Source organism: Stegostoma tigrinum, chromosome 25 (genome assembly GCF_030684315.1).
Source record: "Stegostoma tigrinum isolate sSteTig4 chromosome 25, sSteTig4.hap1, whole genome shotgun sequence".
Classification (NCBI taxonomy): Eukaryota; Metazoa; Chordata; class Chondrichthyes; order Orectolobiformes; family Stegostomatidae; genus Stegostoma; species Stegostoma tigrinum.
This window is the reverse complement of record NC_081378.1, coordinates 4,471,824-4,489,860: the sequence shown is the minus strand read 5'-3', so window position 1 is coordinate 4,489,860 and position 18,037 is coordinate 4,471,824. Positions and strand designations below refer to the sequence as shown.

General features: G+C 42.3%; 1 protein-coding gene across 4 annotated transcripts in view; it reads left to right on the top strand.

Moving 5' to 3' along the window:
* Positions 1-9,407, top strand: part of prpf18 (PRP18 pre-mRNA processing factor 18 homolog (yeast)) — a 40,889-nt gene extending 31,482 nt beyond the window's left edge. For all 4 annotated transcript variants that reach the window (XM_059654825.1, XM_059654826.1, XM_059654823.1 and 1 more), the window contains 4 exons: positions 3,851-3,991; positions 5,284-5,355; positions 5,951-6,106; positions 7,209-9,407. In XM_059654825.1, the coding sequence (XP_059510808.1) occupies positions 3,851-3,991; positions 5,284-5,355; positions 5,951-6,106; positions 7,209-7,289 (450 nt within the window). In that variant the 3' untranslated portion in view covers positions 7,290-9,407. The remainder of the gene's footprint in view (positions 1-3,850; positions 3,992-5,283; positions 5,356-5,950; positions 6,107-7,208) is intronic.
* Positions 9,408-18,037: the final 8,630 nt, after the last annotated feature.

Genomic DNA, 18,037 nt, shown 5'->3' with positions numbered 1-18,037 from the left:
CCATATACTTTATTCATCACTCATGTCCACCAGCTACTCAAAATACTTTACAGCCTATAAAGTGTTTTGAAGTGGAGTCTTTTTTGAAATGTCGGAAATGCATTAACCAACCTGCTCACGGGAAGCAGTCTCCAACGACTGTTGTAGGAGTAGCTTGTATTTTTCTATCACTCTGCACGTTTGCTTTATCTTAAATAATAACTCATTGCAAAGATGACTAAGTTGCTAAATATCTCTACATTACTGTTATGGGGAAGAAAAATAAAAAAATCTCATTATGACTGTCTGCAGTACTTGTCAGCTGGTCCATCTCCTCCAAAGGTCCAGTCAACAGAGTAGTAGTATAAAGTTGAACAATTTACCTATAAACAAGCCAATTCCAACAAGTAGTAATAATTTTAAAACAAACATCAGCTGTCTGAAAGCATTATGAAGAAATATAGTGGAAATTTGATATAACCTGGATCAGAAAAACCCAAATTAGTTGGACTGCAAGGATCTCATGGCTCCCAATGCCTACCACTGCCCTCGCTACTACTCCTTCATCCTGACTAGCCCATTCTGTCCCCTGTCTCGGCTCTTGCTTCTCCTTTGGACTGACTTGACCGACAGGTCAACTCAGTCTCCCCTCCCCATCCCCCCCCCCACAAAAAGGCCTGACTTTCCCTTTAGCACATTCCCTTGTGTCTTTCTGATCCTGTACAGGATCACTTGCCAGCAATTTAATTATAATGCAATACGATTTTTTTTTGACTCCACATATCTGAAAGCACACTTTGTATTAAAGAATATTGGTAAATTGTATGGGATTGGGATTAAAATGTAACTTTGCCGATCCATGTTCTGTTGAAACAAAGATTAAGTTGGCTCAGTGAGCTAGCCTAGATACTGATTTCCAGTAAAACAATTCGGTGTCTAAGTCATGTCAATGTGAAGAAACAGTATACGTGTGTAACTGTCTCTTGTAGGCTTTATGGAATACAATCATAAAATGAAAACACAAATGGAGATTATACATTCATAATCTTTTGTCATTTACTAATGAAAATCTCTGAAATGCATTTGGATTGTTTTGAGAGAGAGAGAGAGATAATGGGAACTGCAGATGCTGGAGATTCCAAGATAATAAAATGTGAGGCTGGATGAACACAGCAGGCCAAGCAGCATCTCAGGAGCACAAAAGCTGACGTTTCGGGCCTAGACCCTTCATCAGAGAGGGGGATGGGGGGAGGGAACTGGAATAAACAGGGAGAGAGGGGGAGGCGGACCGAAGATGGAGAGTAAAGAAGATAGGTGGAGAGGGTGTAGGTGGGGAGGTAGGGAGGGGATAGGTCAGTCCAGGCAAGACGGACAGGTCAAGGAGGTGGGATGAGGTTAGTAGGTAGCTGGGGGTGCGGCTTGGGGTGGGAGGAAGGGATGGGTGAGAGGAAGAACCGGTTAGGGAGGCAGAGACAGGTTGGACTGGTTTTGGGATGCAGTGGGTGGGGGGGAAGAGCTGGGCTGGTTGTGTGGTGCAGTGGGGGGAGGGGATGAACTGGGCTGGTTTAGGGATGCAGTAGGGGAAGGGGAGATTTTGAAACTGGTGAAGTCCACATTGATACCATATGGCTGCAGGGTTCCCAGGCGGAATATGAGTTGCTGTTCCTGCAACCTTCGGGTGGCATCATTGTGGCAGTGCAGGAGGCCCATGATGGACATGTCATCAAGAGAATGGGAGGGGGAGTGGAAATGGTTTGCGACTGGGAGGTGCAGTTGTTTGTTGCGAACTGAGCGGAGGTGTTCTGCAAAGCGGTCCCCAAGCCTCCGCTTGGTTTCCCCAATGTAGAGGAAGCCGCACCGGGTACAGTGGATGCAGTATACCACATTGGCAGATGTGCAGGTGAACCTCTGCTTAATGTGGAATGTCATCTTGGGGCCTGGGATGGGGGTGAGGGAGGAGGTGTGGGGACAAGTGTAGCATTTCCTGCGGTTGCAGGGGAAGGTGCCGGGTGTGGTGGGGTTGGAGGGCAGTGTGGAGCGAACAAGGGAGTCACGGAGAGAGTGGTCTCTCCGGAAAGCAGACAGGGGAGGGGATGGAAAAATGTCTTGGGTGGTGGGGTCGGATTGTAAATGGCGGAAGTGTCGGAGGATAATGCGTTGTATCCGGAGGTTGGTAGGGTGGTGTGTGAGAACGAGGGGGATCCTCTTAGGGCGGTTGTGGCGGGGGCGGGGTCTGAGGGATGTGTCGCGGGAAATGCAGGAGACGCGGTCAAGGGCGTTCTCAATCACCGTGGGGGGAAAGTTGCGGTCCTTAAAGAACTTGGACATCTGGGATGTGCGGGAGTGGAATGTCTTATCGTGGGAGCAGATGCGGCGGAGGCGGAGGAATTGGGAATAGGGGATGGAATTTTTGCAGGAGGGTGGGTGGGAGGAGGTGTATTCTAGGTAGCTGTGGGAGTCGGTGGGCTTGAAATGGACATCAGTTACAAGCTGGTTGCCTGAGATGGAGACTGAGAGGTCCAGGAAGGTGAGGGATGTGCTGGAGATGGCCCAGGTGAACTGAAGGTTGGGGTGGAAGGTGTTGGTGAAGTGGATGAACTGTTCGAGCTCCTCTGGGGAGCAAGAGGCGGCGCCGATACAGTCATCAATGTACCGGAGGAAGAGGTGGGGTTTGGGGCCTGTGTAGGTGCGGAAGAGGGACTGTTCCACGTAACCTACAAAGAGACAGGCATAGCTGGGGCCCATGCGGGTGCCCATGGCCACCCCCTTAGTCTGTAGGAAGTGGGAGGAGTCAAAAGAGAAGTTGTTGAGTGTGAGGACGAGTTCAGCTAGGCGGATGAGAGTGTCGGTGGAGGGGGCCTGGTCGGGCCTGCGGGACAGGAAGAAGCGGAGGGCCTTGAGGCCATCTCCATGCGGAATGCAGGTGTACAGGGACTGGACGTCCATGGTGAATATGAGGTGTTGGGGGCCAGGGAATTGGAAGTCCTGGAGGAGGTGGAGGGCGTGGGTGGTGTCACGGACATAGGTGGGGAATTCCTGGACCAAAGGGGAGAAAATGGAGTCCAGATAGGTGGAGATGAGTTCGGTGGGGCAGGAGCAGGCTGAGACGATGGGTCGACCAGGGCAGGCAGGTTTGTGGATTTTGGGAAGGAGATAGAAACGGGCCGTGCGGGGTTGGAGTGTTTTGAGTCTGTATTCAGAGGTGAAAAAAAGATTCTTAAACAAACCTCTAAAAGCTTTTTGCAGCATCCAAGAAAATTTGTTCTGCCAATGTCAGTGTGTGCCATAAAGTAGAAACAATTCTCAATCCAGAAAGACAGTGTTTTGATCTCCTGATCTTTCAAGAATAGAGCCTGACTTGTGAAATCTGATGCTATTGCACTTCCCCTGACCTGCTATTTGGCTGTGTTTCCTAATACTTGACTAAAAAAGTAGTCTTTTCTTCTATAATATAAAACAGAATTGCGGATGCTGAAGACCTGAAACAAACAAACAACTGAAATTTCTAAAGAAATTCAGCAGGTCAGACTGCACAAGTAGAGAGAAAGCATAGTTAACGTTTTCAACTCCTGTGACCCTTCAGAACAATTCTGAATTTTGTTTCCTCATCAGAGGGTCATGTGTCTTTGGAAGTCTCTTCCTCAAAAAGCACAGAAGCAGACCCTCTGAATGTCTTTAAAACACAAGTAGATAGGTTCTTGAAAAGAAAAAGAACTGAAAGGTTATTGAATACAAGGAGTAATTAGAACAGCCAGGATCAAAATGGTGGAGCAGATTCAAGGGGTTGAGGGGCCTAACCTTGCATTAATAACCTAATTTGTGTTTTCTTCATAGGGTTCTCTAATATATTTTTATGATTTGTATTCTGTAGTTTCTTCTTGATGTTTGGGCAAAAGACCTGAATGCCAGGGAGGATTATTTAAAGTGCAGTGTTCAGGGTAAACTTGCTGGAGCCACCCACAAGCAGACTGAATCTTACTTGAAACCTCTCTTCAGGAAACTTCGGAAGAAGGTAAAAATTTTGAAATTGCTGGAGTCATTTCTGCTCTTTTTTTAAACTTGAGTTTTCAGCCAGCTAGGTCTCCTCTGGTGCACAGGAATAGGAAGGACTTGTAGTGAAATTGTTTGAAATGAACTAGCTCAGTTTTCCAGCTTTTAAATTCCATGGAGGCAGTTCAGAGGAGATTTACTAGATTGCTTCCTGGAATGACCATATTGTGTAATGAAATAAGATTGGACAGGCTGGACTTTTTTCCACTGGAGTTCAGAAGTGCAAAAGGTGTTTGGATCAAAGTGTATAAGATCCTGAAAGGTCTTGACGAGGTGGACGTGGGAAGAATAGAACATAGAACAGTACAGCACAGAACAGGCCCTTCAGCCCACGATGTTGTGCCGACCATTGATCCTCATGTATGCACCCTCAAATTTCTGTGACCATATGCATGCCCAGCAGTCTCTTAAATGGCCCCAATGACCTTGCTTCCACAACTGCTGCTGGCAACGCATTCCATGCTCTCACAACTCTCTGTGTAAAGAACCTGCCTCTGACATCCCCTCTATACTTTCCTCCAACCAGCTTAAAACTATGACCCCTCGTGTTAGCCATTTCTGCCCTGGGAAATAGTCTCTGGCTATCAACTCTATCTATGCCTCTCATTATCTTGTATACCTCAATTAGGTCCCCTCTCCTCCTCCTTTTCTCCAATGAAGAGAGTCCGAGCTCAGTCAACCTCTCTTCATAAGATAAGCCCTCCTTGAGTGAGTCCAGAGCTCAGGGACACTAGTTTAAAATTAGGATTACCCTTTTAGGACAGATATGGGGAATTCTTTTTTTGTCTGAGGGCCAGATAAGTTTGGAACTCTGTCTGAGTAGGTGCTGGAGGTGGGATTATTGAATATTTTTAAAGTGGAAGTAGTTAAATTTTAATTAGGTAGGGGAATCACGAGTTATCAGGGAGAGATGGGAACATGGAATTTGTGACACAAACAAATCAATTGTGACCTTACTGAATGGCAGAGCAGGCTGAAATGGCCAAATTGCCTACTTTTGCTCCTAATTCATTTCTTCGTAAATACCCCCAACTCTCAAGATTTAAATTTTTTAACTTAAACCCTGTGGCCGTAATAGAGTTTGACTATAAAATTTGTAAAGTACTTTGTATCTGCAATTACTGTTGTGTCATTTTTCATGAACTATTTGATTGTCACAGTTGGGTAGCATAAGACTTGAATAAATGCTGCATTAGTTTATTATAGTTTGTCAAAATACAAGTTTAAATGAATATATATTCTACTTTCTCCCAGACCCTGTCCCAGGACATCAAAGAATCCATTACAGATATCATCAAATTCATGTTACAAAGGGAATACGTTAAGGTAAATACTAATGATCATGACAGGATAAGCTGGTAGTCGAGGACAAATCTCTGTAAAAGATCAACCTTGCTTGCCCGCTTCAGTGAGATGTATTCAACATAGCTGGTACTCATGTAGTGATGACATACTGGAACGTGTTATTTGGAAAGCTACAGAGAAGTTTCAAAGCCATCAAGTCTAATAGATTTAACAGTATCTGTTCTCTACAGCCTTTGTCTTTCTACAGGATCCTTATGTTATATTCTCTGATGTTTAGTAAGGGAAATTATAGAAGACACCAGCGTGCAGCTGAACATAGTTTTACCAATTCAGAAATATTGATAATATACCAGCTATGAAGCTTAATTTTATGGAACAAACTGTTCCAGGCAGTGTTATGATCTGAAAGTCTGTGTCTTCAACACATAAGATGCTCAGAACTAATTGTTACTGTTGAATCAGAGTTCAAGCAATAGCACTTTGCATCGCTTGGCCATTTAACTGACCTGAGAGCTTTTGTTCAATTTAGTTGATGAAGTTAATGAACCGTTAACTGGACCATATTTGTGTTATCAGTAAGTATAGATTTTGTAAGAAGCAGTTGTCTTCTCTGCAGGCAAATGATGCTTACCTTCAGATGGCCATTGGCAATGCTCCATGGCCTATTGGAGTTACCATGGTTGGAATCCATGCCCGTACAGGTCGTGAAAAAATCTTTTCCAAACACGTGGCACATGTATTGAATGATGAAACACAGCGGAAATACATCCAGGTTTGTCTTTTTAATCCTAAATGAAAGGCTTTATACTGAGCTGTGAAAGGTACTTTAATCTTTAGACTTTTATTCTACTTTTTTAACTTGTTCTTCTTCCCACATTTATGTTCTCGTGTAAATGGTCTTAGGGAAGGTGCAACATCCCCTGGGTGCACAAATCTGGCTGAGACCAGCAAAGGAAAATCAGCACTTTTTTAGTCACTGACTTGCACTGGTACAGGAGATCAGCAATCTAATATGTGTTGTCTCTAATGACACTCCAAAATATTGTATTGTATAATAGATGTAAAACACACTTTTTCAAAAGAAAGGGGCAGTTATTTCATGATTGTTGCTTCCTTACCCTAGCTAGAAATTTACGGTTGGTTCAGTTACTTTCTGATTAGCCTCAGCCGTTTATAGGCAGCTACAATTATCCTGATTTAGCTATGGAGAGCATTCAGCAGTGACCTTGGAGAAACATGCCTGGTTAACTCATTAACTGCACTCCTTGGGCTTAACCTTTTTGTGAGCAACAGTATCAGAGATCAGCTAATGTTTAAAGAAACAGAAACTATGAAAACAATGATAAGAAACAAATCTAATATTTCACATAGCATTTGACAAGCTATGATGAAATTAAGTGGGAAGCAACATAGAACATTTAGCTTAATTCTGAGGTATTCAGTTTAATTATAAACAGCTTGTGCAAAGTAGAAACACATTGTTAAAAACAATTGCTTAGCTATTACAGGTACAATGAGTCTATTGAAAGACCTTTTTGCAGATTGTTGAGGGGGCACCAGTTTCTGATTTTCATATGTTTGAAATGAACGTTTGGCTGGTACCTAAAACTGAACCTATATTTGAGAATTGAATTTCCCTGATATTATTTAAAAACATTTACTGTTAAGTACTGTTAGTACATTGGGCATTATACATTGGAATGTGAATTGCCTAATGAAGATGTACATGTTGGCCTTAAAATTGTAAAATATCTCCAAATTCCTGTTTGAGAATTAAACTGTTTTGATTCAAGAAAATGCTTAGCCCTTCAGATTGCATTCATTCACCAAAAACCATCGCCTCAACTTACTTTTCCTCGTTGCTATTCTTCTAGGGCTTGAAACGGTTGATGACCATCTGCCAAAAGCATTTTCCAACAGACCCATCAAAGTGTGTGGAGTACAATGCACTTTAACTAGCTAGCTTTTGAATGGAACATTTTCTATATTATTCCTGGATTGAGCTGTTAAGAGTCAAGCCTATCAGGAGCTTCAAAGAAGAATTTGTGGGGACTGTGCAAGTACTTCAAACATCAATGAAATGTTCTTCAGAAAAGCACAAGCATTAAAGCTGTATGACCCCACAGTTGTGTTTGCTTAGTATTAAGTAACTTATAAGCATCTGCATCCAATTGTTTTTAATTACCCTTCTGGTAATTCAAACCCATTTTTTTGATAATTAAGTCTCGTGAATAGAAATATGCTCAGTCTTTGGGAAAATACTTTGAATTCAAGGTTGTGTTCACACAGTACTTTTAAATAAAATGTAGGGCTATTGAATATTTTCTGTCATTGCTTTGGTGGTTTTGTCTGAATCATCTGTAAATTATTGTAACCTGATTTCTGAACTTGGTGTAGTTTCAGCCATTCTTACTGGCCATTAATTCATGAGAATTACATTGTATGTTTTGCCCAGGTACTTGTCGTTTTCGTGAAACCGACAAATAATTGCATTTTCTTTAGCAGTTGAAGGTACTATTGACCTACATTTGTTGTGCATCATAATTGTGAACCATTCCATGTTACATCCAAATGCATTTGAGGCAGTCTGCCCATCCTAAATGTGAATTGGTATTTTGGACATTCTTCAAGCTGCTCTTAGACCAAATCATCTTGCTTGTGTTATCATGTCATGCTTTTGTTCTTTGTGTCAAGTTTGTTTTCGGAGGCCCTCATGGACTTGCTGCAATAACAAGACACTCAGCTATTTAGAAAAACACAAATCCTTTTATTACCAAGCAAGTATAAGCTGTGGAGAATCACTATACTTAACCCGGCACAGAGTGCAGAGTCTCACAAGTAATTCTCCCCGAGCAGGGGACGGTCCCCGCTTTTTATACTTTATAAAAGACATGATACATAAAACAATTTCACAATTTACAATGACATGATACATTAAACAATTACTACAACAGACAGACAGGATACCAAACAACTATTACATCAGAGGCGGCATGGTGGCTCAGTGGTTAGCACTGCAGCCTCACAGCGCCAGGGACCCGGGTTCAATTCCAGCCTTGGGCGACTGTGTGGAGTTTGCACGTTCTCCCCGTGTCTACGTGGGTTTCCTCCGGGTGCTCCGGTTTCCTCCCATAGTCCAAAGATGTGCAGGTTAGGTGAATTACCCATAGTGTTCAGGGGTGTGTGGGTTATAGGGGGATAGGTCTGGGATGCTTCAAGGGGTGATGTGGACTTGTTGGGCCAAAGGGCCTGTTTCCACACTGTAGGGAATTTAATCTAATAAGAACATAAAAGACCAGGATATAGTATCTCTCTGATGAAGGGCCTAGGCCCGAAACATCATCTTTTGTGCTCCTGAGATGCTGCTTGGCCTGCTGTGTTCATCCAGCCTCACATTTATTATCTTGGAATTCTCCAGCATCTGCAGTTCCCATTATCTCTAGGATATAGTATCGATTGCTAGTGAAGTGGCTGCTAATGGCAGGAGGCAATTTCAAGTTGTTATCGGGACAGATTGTGATTTCAAGTTGCCGGTGTGTCTGGCTAGAACAAAGTCAGCGCCCTGGCCCCTTTGTCAGCAACAGAAGCTACATGCTTTAGAGGTCTCACAGCTTTACAAATGTTCCCCACCTAATCCTATTTGAAACAGTTTAATTCTAATTTTATTCAGTCAGGAAGCTTAAGACAGTGTCTGCATACCAATGTGTGGGAAGCTGAGTTACAAAAGCCTTACACTGAATTCCTAGCTGGGCAGGAAGCTTCAGGGCAGTGCCTGCATACCTATGTATAGGTAGATAAAAGACTTTAATTTATAGAAGTATGGAAATCGATGGGATGTTATCACATTAACATCTCACTTGCGTCACTTTAGGCTGCAGAGTTTAAATTGTTTTTGTTTTGTAAAAATACTGTGTAAATGCTTCTGTGTTCATGCTGTCTCATCTTGCTTGTAACTTAATGACTGAAACCTGATGCTGTAAATAAGGACTTTCTCTTGGATATCGTTTTGATATCTCGAGTATTGTATATACCTGTAATGGTTAAGCTTGCAATAAATGCTCCTTTTAAATTTTCATGGGCTTTACATCACTTTCAGGCATAGTGGAGTAGTCAACAGGCCTGTCATAATTTAACACTTGAACAACTGTTTTCATATATTTCTCTTCCCTCTGTCTGTTTTTAGGATGTGCCTGGGATTCAGGATCTTGTTTAATAACAAAAGTTAACAGTGGGTATGTTGTTGTGTACGTTGGAACATCCAGGGTACACCACCTCTCTTTTTAAAAAAAAGTTCTACACAGTTTGCACAAGACCAGGAAGTGCCACTCTAGAATCTGTTGCAAAACGTTAAGAGAAGTAGCAACTGCTAACTGCCTTTTCTATTGTCTTGGATTGTTGGATATTCTGAACAAGCATCTGTTTTGCCATGAAACTACAGCTAAAATTAATAAACCAAGCATATTTAGTGCCAAAAACTTTTGACTCATTAAATGTTGTGTATAGGTAAAATTTTAATTGGAGTCAGTCACACAGCTTGGAAGCAGATCATTTGGTCTAACTAGTAGACACCAAACTAAACTGATCCCACTTACCTGCATTTGGCACGTAATTCTCCAAACCTTTCCTATTCCTGTACTTATCCAAATGTCTTCTAGATGTAACCATACATGCATCCGTCACTTCCTTTGGCAGTTCATTCCACACACAAACCGCTCCCTATGTCTTTTTAAAACTCTCTCTTCTCACCTTAAAAATATCTCCAAAAGACTTCACTTTAAAAAGCAATTCATTAGCTGTGTTGATGTGAATTGTTTGAAGGTTGCACATGTAGGTATTTTCAAACAGCAGTAAACATGATAGCCATTTAATCTTTTATGAGATTTTGAGACAAAGATTGGCAAGTATTTATCCCCACCTCATCTGTCATATCACAGGCAAGGCATGGGTTAAAGACAGAGCCCCAGCAATGCAGTCCTGAAGTCTCAGCCTAGATGCTGTACTTAGCTCCTTGGAGTGAGGTTCAAACCTCTGATCTCTTGTAGTTTAGGGACAAGTGCTGTCTCTGGGCTGTGCTAACATCAATGAAAGCAAACAGTGTGGTAAAGTTATGGGTTGAGTCAAAGTTATCTGGAACAGCAATGTGCATTTTGATTAGCTTTCACATAATGAGTTATCTGAAGGCATTTCCAGAGTCAATCGCTATTGACTAGGAATTGGGTGATTGAGAAAGTGGGACTGGTGGAGCAGTGGCAGCGAGGGCAAGAGCGGGGCCAGTGAGGCAGCCCAGAGCAGGACACTGGCTGCAGCATGGCGAGGGTTGGAAAGCGCAGAGTGGGACTTCGGCAGTAGAAGGGAAAGTTGGAATCTAAGTTATCTTTCTTGATTTATTTTAAATTAAAGTGAATGGCAGCACGTATGTACAGCGATGGTACACACTTTCCACTTTTTATATTGAATGCATGTGATAATAAATGATACAATTCAATTCAAATGCTGGAGACCATAGTATGTTGGGCAGCATCCTCTTTTTCTCCTGTCCTGACTGCTCTTGCAGCCCTTTATTACCTGACTGACTTACTTCTGTCATAAGAAGCCTGCACACTGCTTGACCTGGATGGTTCTCCTTTTCTAAAGAGAAATTATTTTTGTTCATATTACATTTTATTACCAAGCAACAGCACTTTTGTTTTCTGTTCTACCCTTGTTCTATAAAATGCTGAACTGTTCACCTCAAGGGTTTCTTTTAAAGCCTGCTTTAAATCTGCATAAACACTTTACCAGACACCGTGGTACCACACTGTGAGCACAAAAACAAAAGCAAGCCCTTTCTAAACCCTCACAATATAGAACTGATTATCAAACTTTAAGCTATATCTGATCTGTCCAAATTAGGACCCAAGTTTCTAAATAATATTATGCATCTTGAACCTTCTCAATGATGATTCTATGAACCTGAAGAAAAGACTTTGGGAACAAGAGGACTCCACATTAAATCCTGAGGAGTGGTGATAGCAAACTGTTTCCCCATTACATTTTCCCTCCAAATGTAGTACCAAGATGTTTGATTAGCTGGGTTAAAGCTAGAGGGGTTAGAGCTTTTACTGATAGAGTTATATGTCAATATGTCATTGTTTACTGGTGGTTAGAATCTACTTATTTTGTAGATGTTGGTGTGTTCGCTGAGCTGGGAGGTTTGATAGCAGATGTTTTGTCCCCTTACTCGGTGACATCCTCAGTGTTCTGGAGCCTCCTGTGAAGCGCTGTTGTCTTGTGCTGGTTTGAATTTATAATGGCCTGGTTTTTGCTGCTTCCGGTAAATGCTGGCTCCGGCTGTGCATTGTAATAGTCGGTATATCAGGTCTAATTACAATGCACAACCGGAACCAGGACCCACCAGAAGCAGCAAAAACCAGACGTTAGAAATTCAAATCGGCACGAGTCAACAGGAGGCTCCAGAGCACTGAGGATGTCTCCTAATAAGGGGACGAAACATCTGCTATCAAACCTCCCAGCTCAGTGAACACACCAACACCTACAACTGGCACATGAGCTTCAAATCTTCACTCAAACCTTGAAAATCTACTTTTTTTTTAATAAATTGAAATTGTTCTTATGTACAGAAACCTGGCCTGTGTTTTCTGTTAACCCGAGTCCATCAGAGAGATGAACTTGAGATTTTGCACACTTTATTAAAATCTTTAATTTAGTGATGTCTCCAGGAATACAAGGGCCTGATTTTGAGTGTGCCATTCCAGTCAGGTGTAACAATAGACCACAGATGGAATGGTGCACAAACTGACTTTTATGAATCTGAATATCAAGATATTAAACTTATTCAAAACACTGGAGAAAGCACAGGCGACAAGTGATGTAAACATGAAAAGTTGTTTTGGATGTTCCCAGAAGTGGCAACATCTCTACTTTGTGTAAGGTACCCTGTTGCACCCATTCATAATTTTAATGTTCATTAGAGGAGGCAGTGGCCTAGTGGTATTATCGCTGGACTATTAATCCAGAGACCCGGAAAATGTTCTGAGGACCTGTATTCAAATCCCACCATGGCAGATGATAGAATTTGAATTCAATTTTTAAAAACTAGAATTAAGTGTGTAATAATGACCAAGAATCGATTGTCGGGTAAAACCCACCTGGTTCACTAATGTCCTTTAGGGAAGGAAACTGCCATCCTTACCTGATTTGCCCTACATGTGACTCCAGACCCACAGCAATGTGGTTGACTCTGAACTACCCTCTGGGCCATTAGGGATGGGGAATAAATTACCCCGAGCCAGTGATGCCGTCATCCAATGAATGAATTTTAAAAATGTATTGGCTGACCCCCTCGATATTCAGTCTTCTAAGAACTCCAGTCTGTTTAATAATTCTCTCTGACAATTGCACTGCTGCAGTAAATAGCAATTAATAAGACATAACAAGGTGTGGAGCTGGATGAATACAGCAGGCCAAGCAGCATCAGAGTACTAAACTGGGGGAAGGCCGACTATACCAAGATTCGGCAGGATCTGAGGAATGTAGATTGGGAGAAACTGTTTGAAGGTAAATCCACATTTGATATGTGGCAGGCTTTTAAGGAGAGGTTGATTAGCAGGAGAGACATGTTCCTGTGAAAATGAGGAATAGAAAAGGCAAGATTAGGGAGCCATGGATGACAGGTGAAATTGTGTGACTGGCCAAGAGAAAAAAGGAAGCATGCATGAGGTCTAGGTGAATGAAGACAGATGAAGCTTTGCAAGAATATCGGGAATGTAGAGCGAATCTGAAATGAGGGATTAAGAGGGCTAAGAGAGGACATGAGATATTGCTGGCAAACATGGTTAAGGAAAATCCCAAAGCCTTTTACTCATATATAAAGAGCAAGAGGGTAACTAGAGAAAGGATTGGCCCACTTAAGGACAAAGAAGGAAAGTTATGCGCTGAGTCAGAGAAAATGGGTGACATTCTTAACGAGTACTTTGCATCGGTATTCACCAAGGACAGGGACATGACAGATGTTGAGGTTAGGGATCGATGTTTGCTTAGTCTAGGTCAAGTTGACAGAAGGAAGGAGGGAGTGTTAGGTATCCTAAAAGACATTCAGGTGGACAAGTCCCCAGGTCTGGATGGGATCTATCCCAGGTTTATGAGGGACGCGAGAGAGAAAATGGCCGGGGCCCTAACAGATATCTTTGCAGCGTCCTTAGACATGGGTGAGGTCCCAGAGGACTGGAGACTTGCTAATGTTGTCCCCTTGTTTAAAAAAGGGCAGCAAGGATAATCCAGGTAATTATCGACTGGTGAGTCTGACGTCAGTGGTAGGGAAGCACTGGAGAAGATACTGAGAGATAGGATCTATTCCCATTTGGAAGAAAATGGGCTTATCAGTGATAGGCAACATGGTTTTGTTCAGAGAAGGTCATGTCTTACCAACTTAATAGAATTCTTTGAGGACGTGACAAAGTTGATTGATGAGGGAAAGGTTGTAGATGTCATATTCATGGACTTCAGTAAGGCGTTTGATAAGGTTCCCCATGGCAGGCTGATGGAGAAATTGAAATCACATGGGGCCCAGGGCGTGCTAGCTAGATGGATAAAAAACTGGCTGGGAAACAGGAGACAGATGGTAGCAGTAGAAGGGAGTTTCTCAAATTGGAGACATGTGACCAGTGGTGTTCCACAGGGATCTGTACTGGGACCACTGTTGCTTGTGATATATGTAAATGATTTGGAGGAAGGTGTAGGTGGTCTGATCAGCAGGTTTGCTGATGACGCTAAGATTGGTGGAGTAGCTGATAGTGAAGGGGACTGTCAGAAATTACAGCAGAATATAGATAGACTGGAGAGTTGGGCAGATAAATGGCAGATGGAGTTCAATCCAGGCAAATGTGAGGTGATGCATTTTGGAAGATCAAATTCAAGGGCGAACTATACAGTAAATGGAAAAGTCCTAGGGAAAATTGATGAACAGAGAGATCTGGGTGTTCAGGTCCATTGTTCCCTGAAGGTGGCAACGCAGGTCAATAGGGTGGTCAAGAAGATATATGGCATGCTTTCCTTCATTGGGCAGGTTATTGAGTACAAGAGTTGGCAGGTCATGTTGCAGTTGTATAGGACTTTGGTTTGGCCACATTTGGAGTACTGTGTACAGTTCTGGTCGCCACATTACCAAAAGGATGTGGATGCTTTGGAGAAGGTTCACAGGAGGTACACCAGGATGTTGCCTGGTATGGAGGATGCTAGCCATGAAGAGAGGTTGAATAGATTAGGATTATTTTCATTAGAAAGACGGAGATTGAGGGGGGACCTGATTGAGGTCTACAAAATCTTGAGGGGTATAGACAGGGTGGATAGCAAAAAGCTTTTCCCCCAGAGTGGGGGACTCAGTTACTAGGGGTCATGAGTTCAAAGTGAGAGGAGGAAAGTTTAAGGGAGATATGCGTGGAAAGTTCTTTACACAGAGGGTGGTGGGTGCCTGGAACGCATTGCCAGCGGAGGTGGTAGACGCAGGCACATTAACGTCTTTTAAGATATATTTGGACAGGTACATGGATGGGCAGGGAGCAAATGGACGCAGACTGTTAGAAAATAGATGACAGGTTAGACAGAGGATCTTGATCGGCGCAAGCTTAGAGGGCTGAAGGGCCTGTTCCTGTGCTGTAGGTTTCTTTGTTTCTTTGAACAGGAAGGCTGACATTTTGGGCCAAGACCCTTCTTCAGAGATTAATAAGAGTATTGATTTGAAAATAATCTGTGCACGTAGGAATTGCAAACTGAGTAATCTTAAAAAGAATCAGAGATAATGGGAACTGCAGATGCTGGAGAATCCAAGACAACAAAGTGTGGAGCTGGATGAACACAGCAGGCCAAGCAGCATCTCAGGAGCACAAGATGCTGCTTGGCCTGCTGTGTTCAACCAGCTCCACACTTTGTAATCTTAAAAAGAATCCTGGTTTCCCAGGAAGGGTTGTATCCCTTAAGACTACAAAATACATTTTGCAAACTATATTTTACTCAAAAGCAAAAACAGAAATTGCTGGAAAAGCCTAGCAGGTCCAGCAACATCTGTGGAGAGAAATCAGAGTTAACACTTCGGGTCGAGTGACCCTTCAGAACAGAATCAGTTCTGGGGAAGGGTCACTTTACTTGAAACATTAACTCTGATTTCTCTCCACAGATGCTAGCAGATCTGCTGAGCTTTTCTAGGAAGTTCCTGTTCTTGTTTCTGAATTACAGCATCCACAGTTCTTTCAGTTTTTATTTTACTCAAAAACATGAGACTCCTTGGATATCCAGTCACTCCAGTGAAATTTGACTATGTTGACTGATGCAGATATCCTTGTGACATCACTGGACTTGCTGACTACTATTTCTTCATTATATCCACTTGTTGGTTTTTAGCACCTTCTAAACACTCTACGGGGATTAATTGTATTAAAATCCTGTTTAGAAAATAATTTTTGGTATTTCTTTCTCGTGTCATTTAATCGACTGTGCCCTTTGGAAATGGTTATTTGTTAAGACTTTCAAAGAGGAAGAAATAAGGTAGAAATGAATAGTCAAGAGGCAACATAACAAAGAACAAAGAAACCTACAGCACAGGAACAGGCCCTTCAGCCCTCCAAGCCTGCGCCGATCAAGATCCTCTGTCTAACCTGTCATCTATTTTCTAACAGCCTGTGTCCATTTGCTCCCTGCCCATCCATGTACCTGTCCAGATATATCTTAAAAGACGCTAACGTGTCTGTGTCTACCACCTCCACTGGCAACGCGTTCCAGGCACCCACCACCCTCTGTGTAAAGAACTTTCCACGCATATCTCCCTTAAACTTTCCTCCACTCACTGAACTCTGTCTAACCTGTCATCTATTTTTTTGGGAAAAAGCTTTTTGCTATCCACCCTGTCTATACCCCTCATGATTTTGCAGACATACTTAGCATTTAAACGAAAATGAGATCAGGAAAAGAAGAGTTTATTTAAGTAAATAGGATATATTCCTAGAACAAAGATTGCAAGATGAAATTGGACGCATAACACCTGTCAGCTGAAATTTTTCCACAATTCTAGCTTTCCCTCTGCACTAAAGTATTTTCTAGCAAATAGTGGGAATATTGAATGAAAAGATGAACAGAATGTTTAAAAATATTCTTCAAGTCAAAACTTATTTACCATAGAATCTTACTGATTTTGCTGCCTCACCATCAACAACAGTATTTCTATAGCACCTCCCAAGTTAACGATGTCTGGTGCTTCATGGGAACATTATCGAAATAAAGTTTTCACCCGGTATTCTAGTGACATTTGTCAGTAGTTACTGCAAGAACAGCTTGTCACAATTCACTGGGGAAACACACTGCATATACTACTCTCAGACTCATCAGAAAATTTAAGATTTTAAAAACTACACAAAGATTCCCAAATTCCCCTGTCCTTTTGACCCATGATTCTGTACTTAACAAGACTCCAACTTATGGAGTCCTAGAGTTATACAGCAGACCCTTCAGTCCAACTTGCCACGCCGACCAGACATCCTAAATTAATCTAGTCCCACTTGCCAGCATTTGGCCCATACCCCTACAAACGTTATTGCTACCCTGCTTTCATCATAAAACATCAAATGGGTTGATGACTGTCGTAAAACCTTAAACCAAAAATAACAGGGGAATATTGAATTTTCCAGTAGAACTGACCTTCAATTATACATTTCATAAAGGATTTGCCATCTAATAATCATTAATTTCATGCTAAATAAATGGGCTTGGAGTCTCTACATTTCTCAATATTCCATCATGAGATGTATGCCCTGCTGCCCATTCTTAATTGCTCTAGAGAAGGTGGTCCCAAACAATCTTGAATATAACTTCAATATTACTTTGGATCTGGAGTCACATAGAACATAGAACAATACAGCACAGAACAGGCCCTTCAGCCCTGGATGTTGCTCCGACCTGCGAACTAATCTAAGCCGCTCCCCCTACACTATCCTATCATTATCCATATGCTTATCCAAGGACCGTTTAAATGCCCCTAATGTGGCTGAGTTAACTACACTGGCAGGCAGGGCATTCCACACCCTTACCACTCTCTGAGTAAAGAACCTGCCTCTGACATTTGTCTTAAATCTATCACCCCTCAATTTGTAGCTATGCCCCCTTGTACAAGCTGAAGTCATCATCCTCGGAAAAAGACTCTCACTGTCCACCCTATCTAATCCTCTGATCATCTTGTATGTCTCTATTAATCCCCTTTTAGCCTCCTTCTCTCCAATGAGAACAGACCCAATTCCCTCAGCCTTTCTTCATAGGGCCTGCGCTCCAGACCAGGCAACATCCTGGTAAATCTCCTCTGCACCTTTTCCAATGCTTCCACATCCTTCCTGTAATGGGGTGACCAGAACTGCACGCAGTATTCCAAATGAGGCCACACTAGCGTTTTGTACAGTTGCAGCATGACATCACGGCTCCGGAACTCAATCCCTCTACCAATAAAACCTAACACACCGTAAGCCTTCTTAACAGCACTATCAACCTGGGTGTCAACTTTCAGGGATCTATGTACATGGACACCAAGATCCCTCTACACACCCACACTACCAAGAATCTTTCCATTGACCCAATATTATGCCTTCCTATTATTCCTCCCAAAGTGAATCACCTCACATTTATCCGTATTAAACTCCATTTGCCACCTTTCAGCCCAATTCTGCAG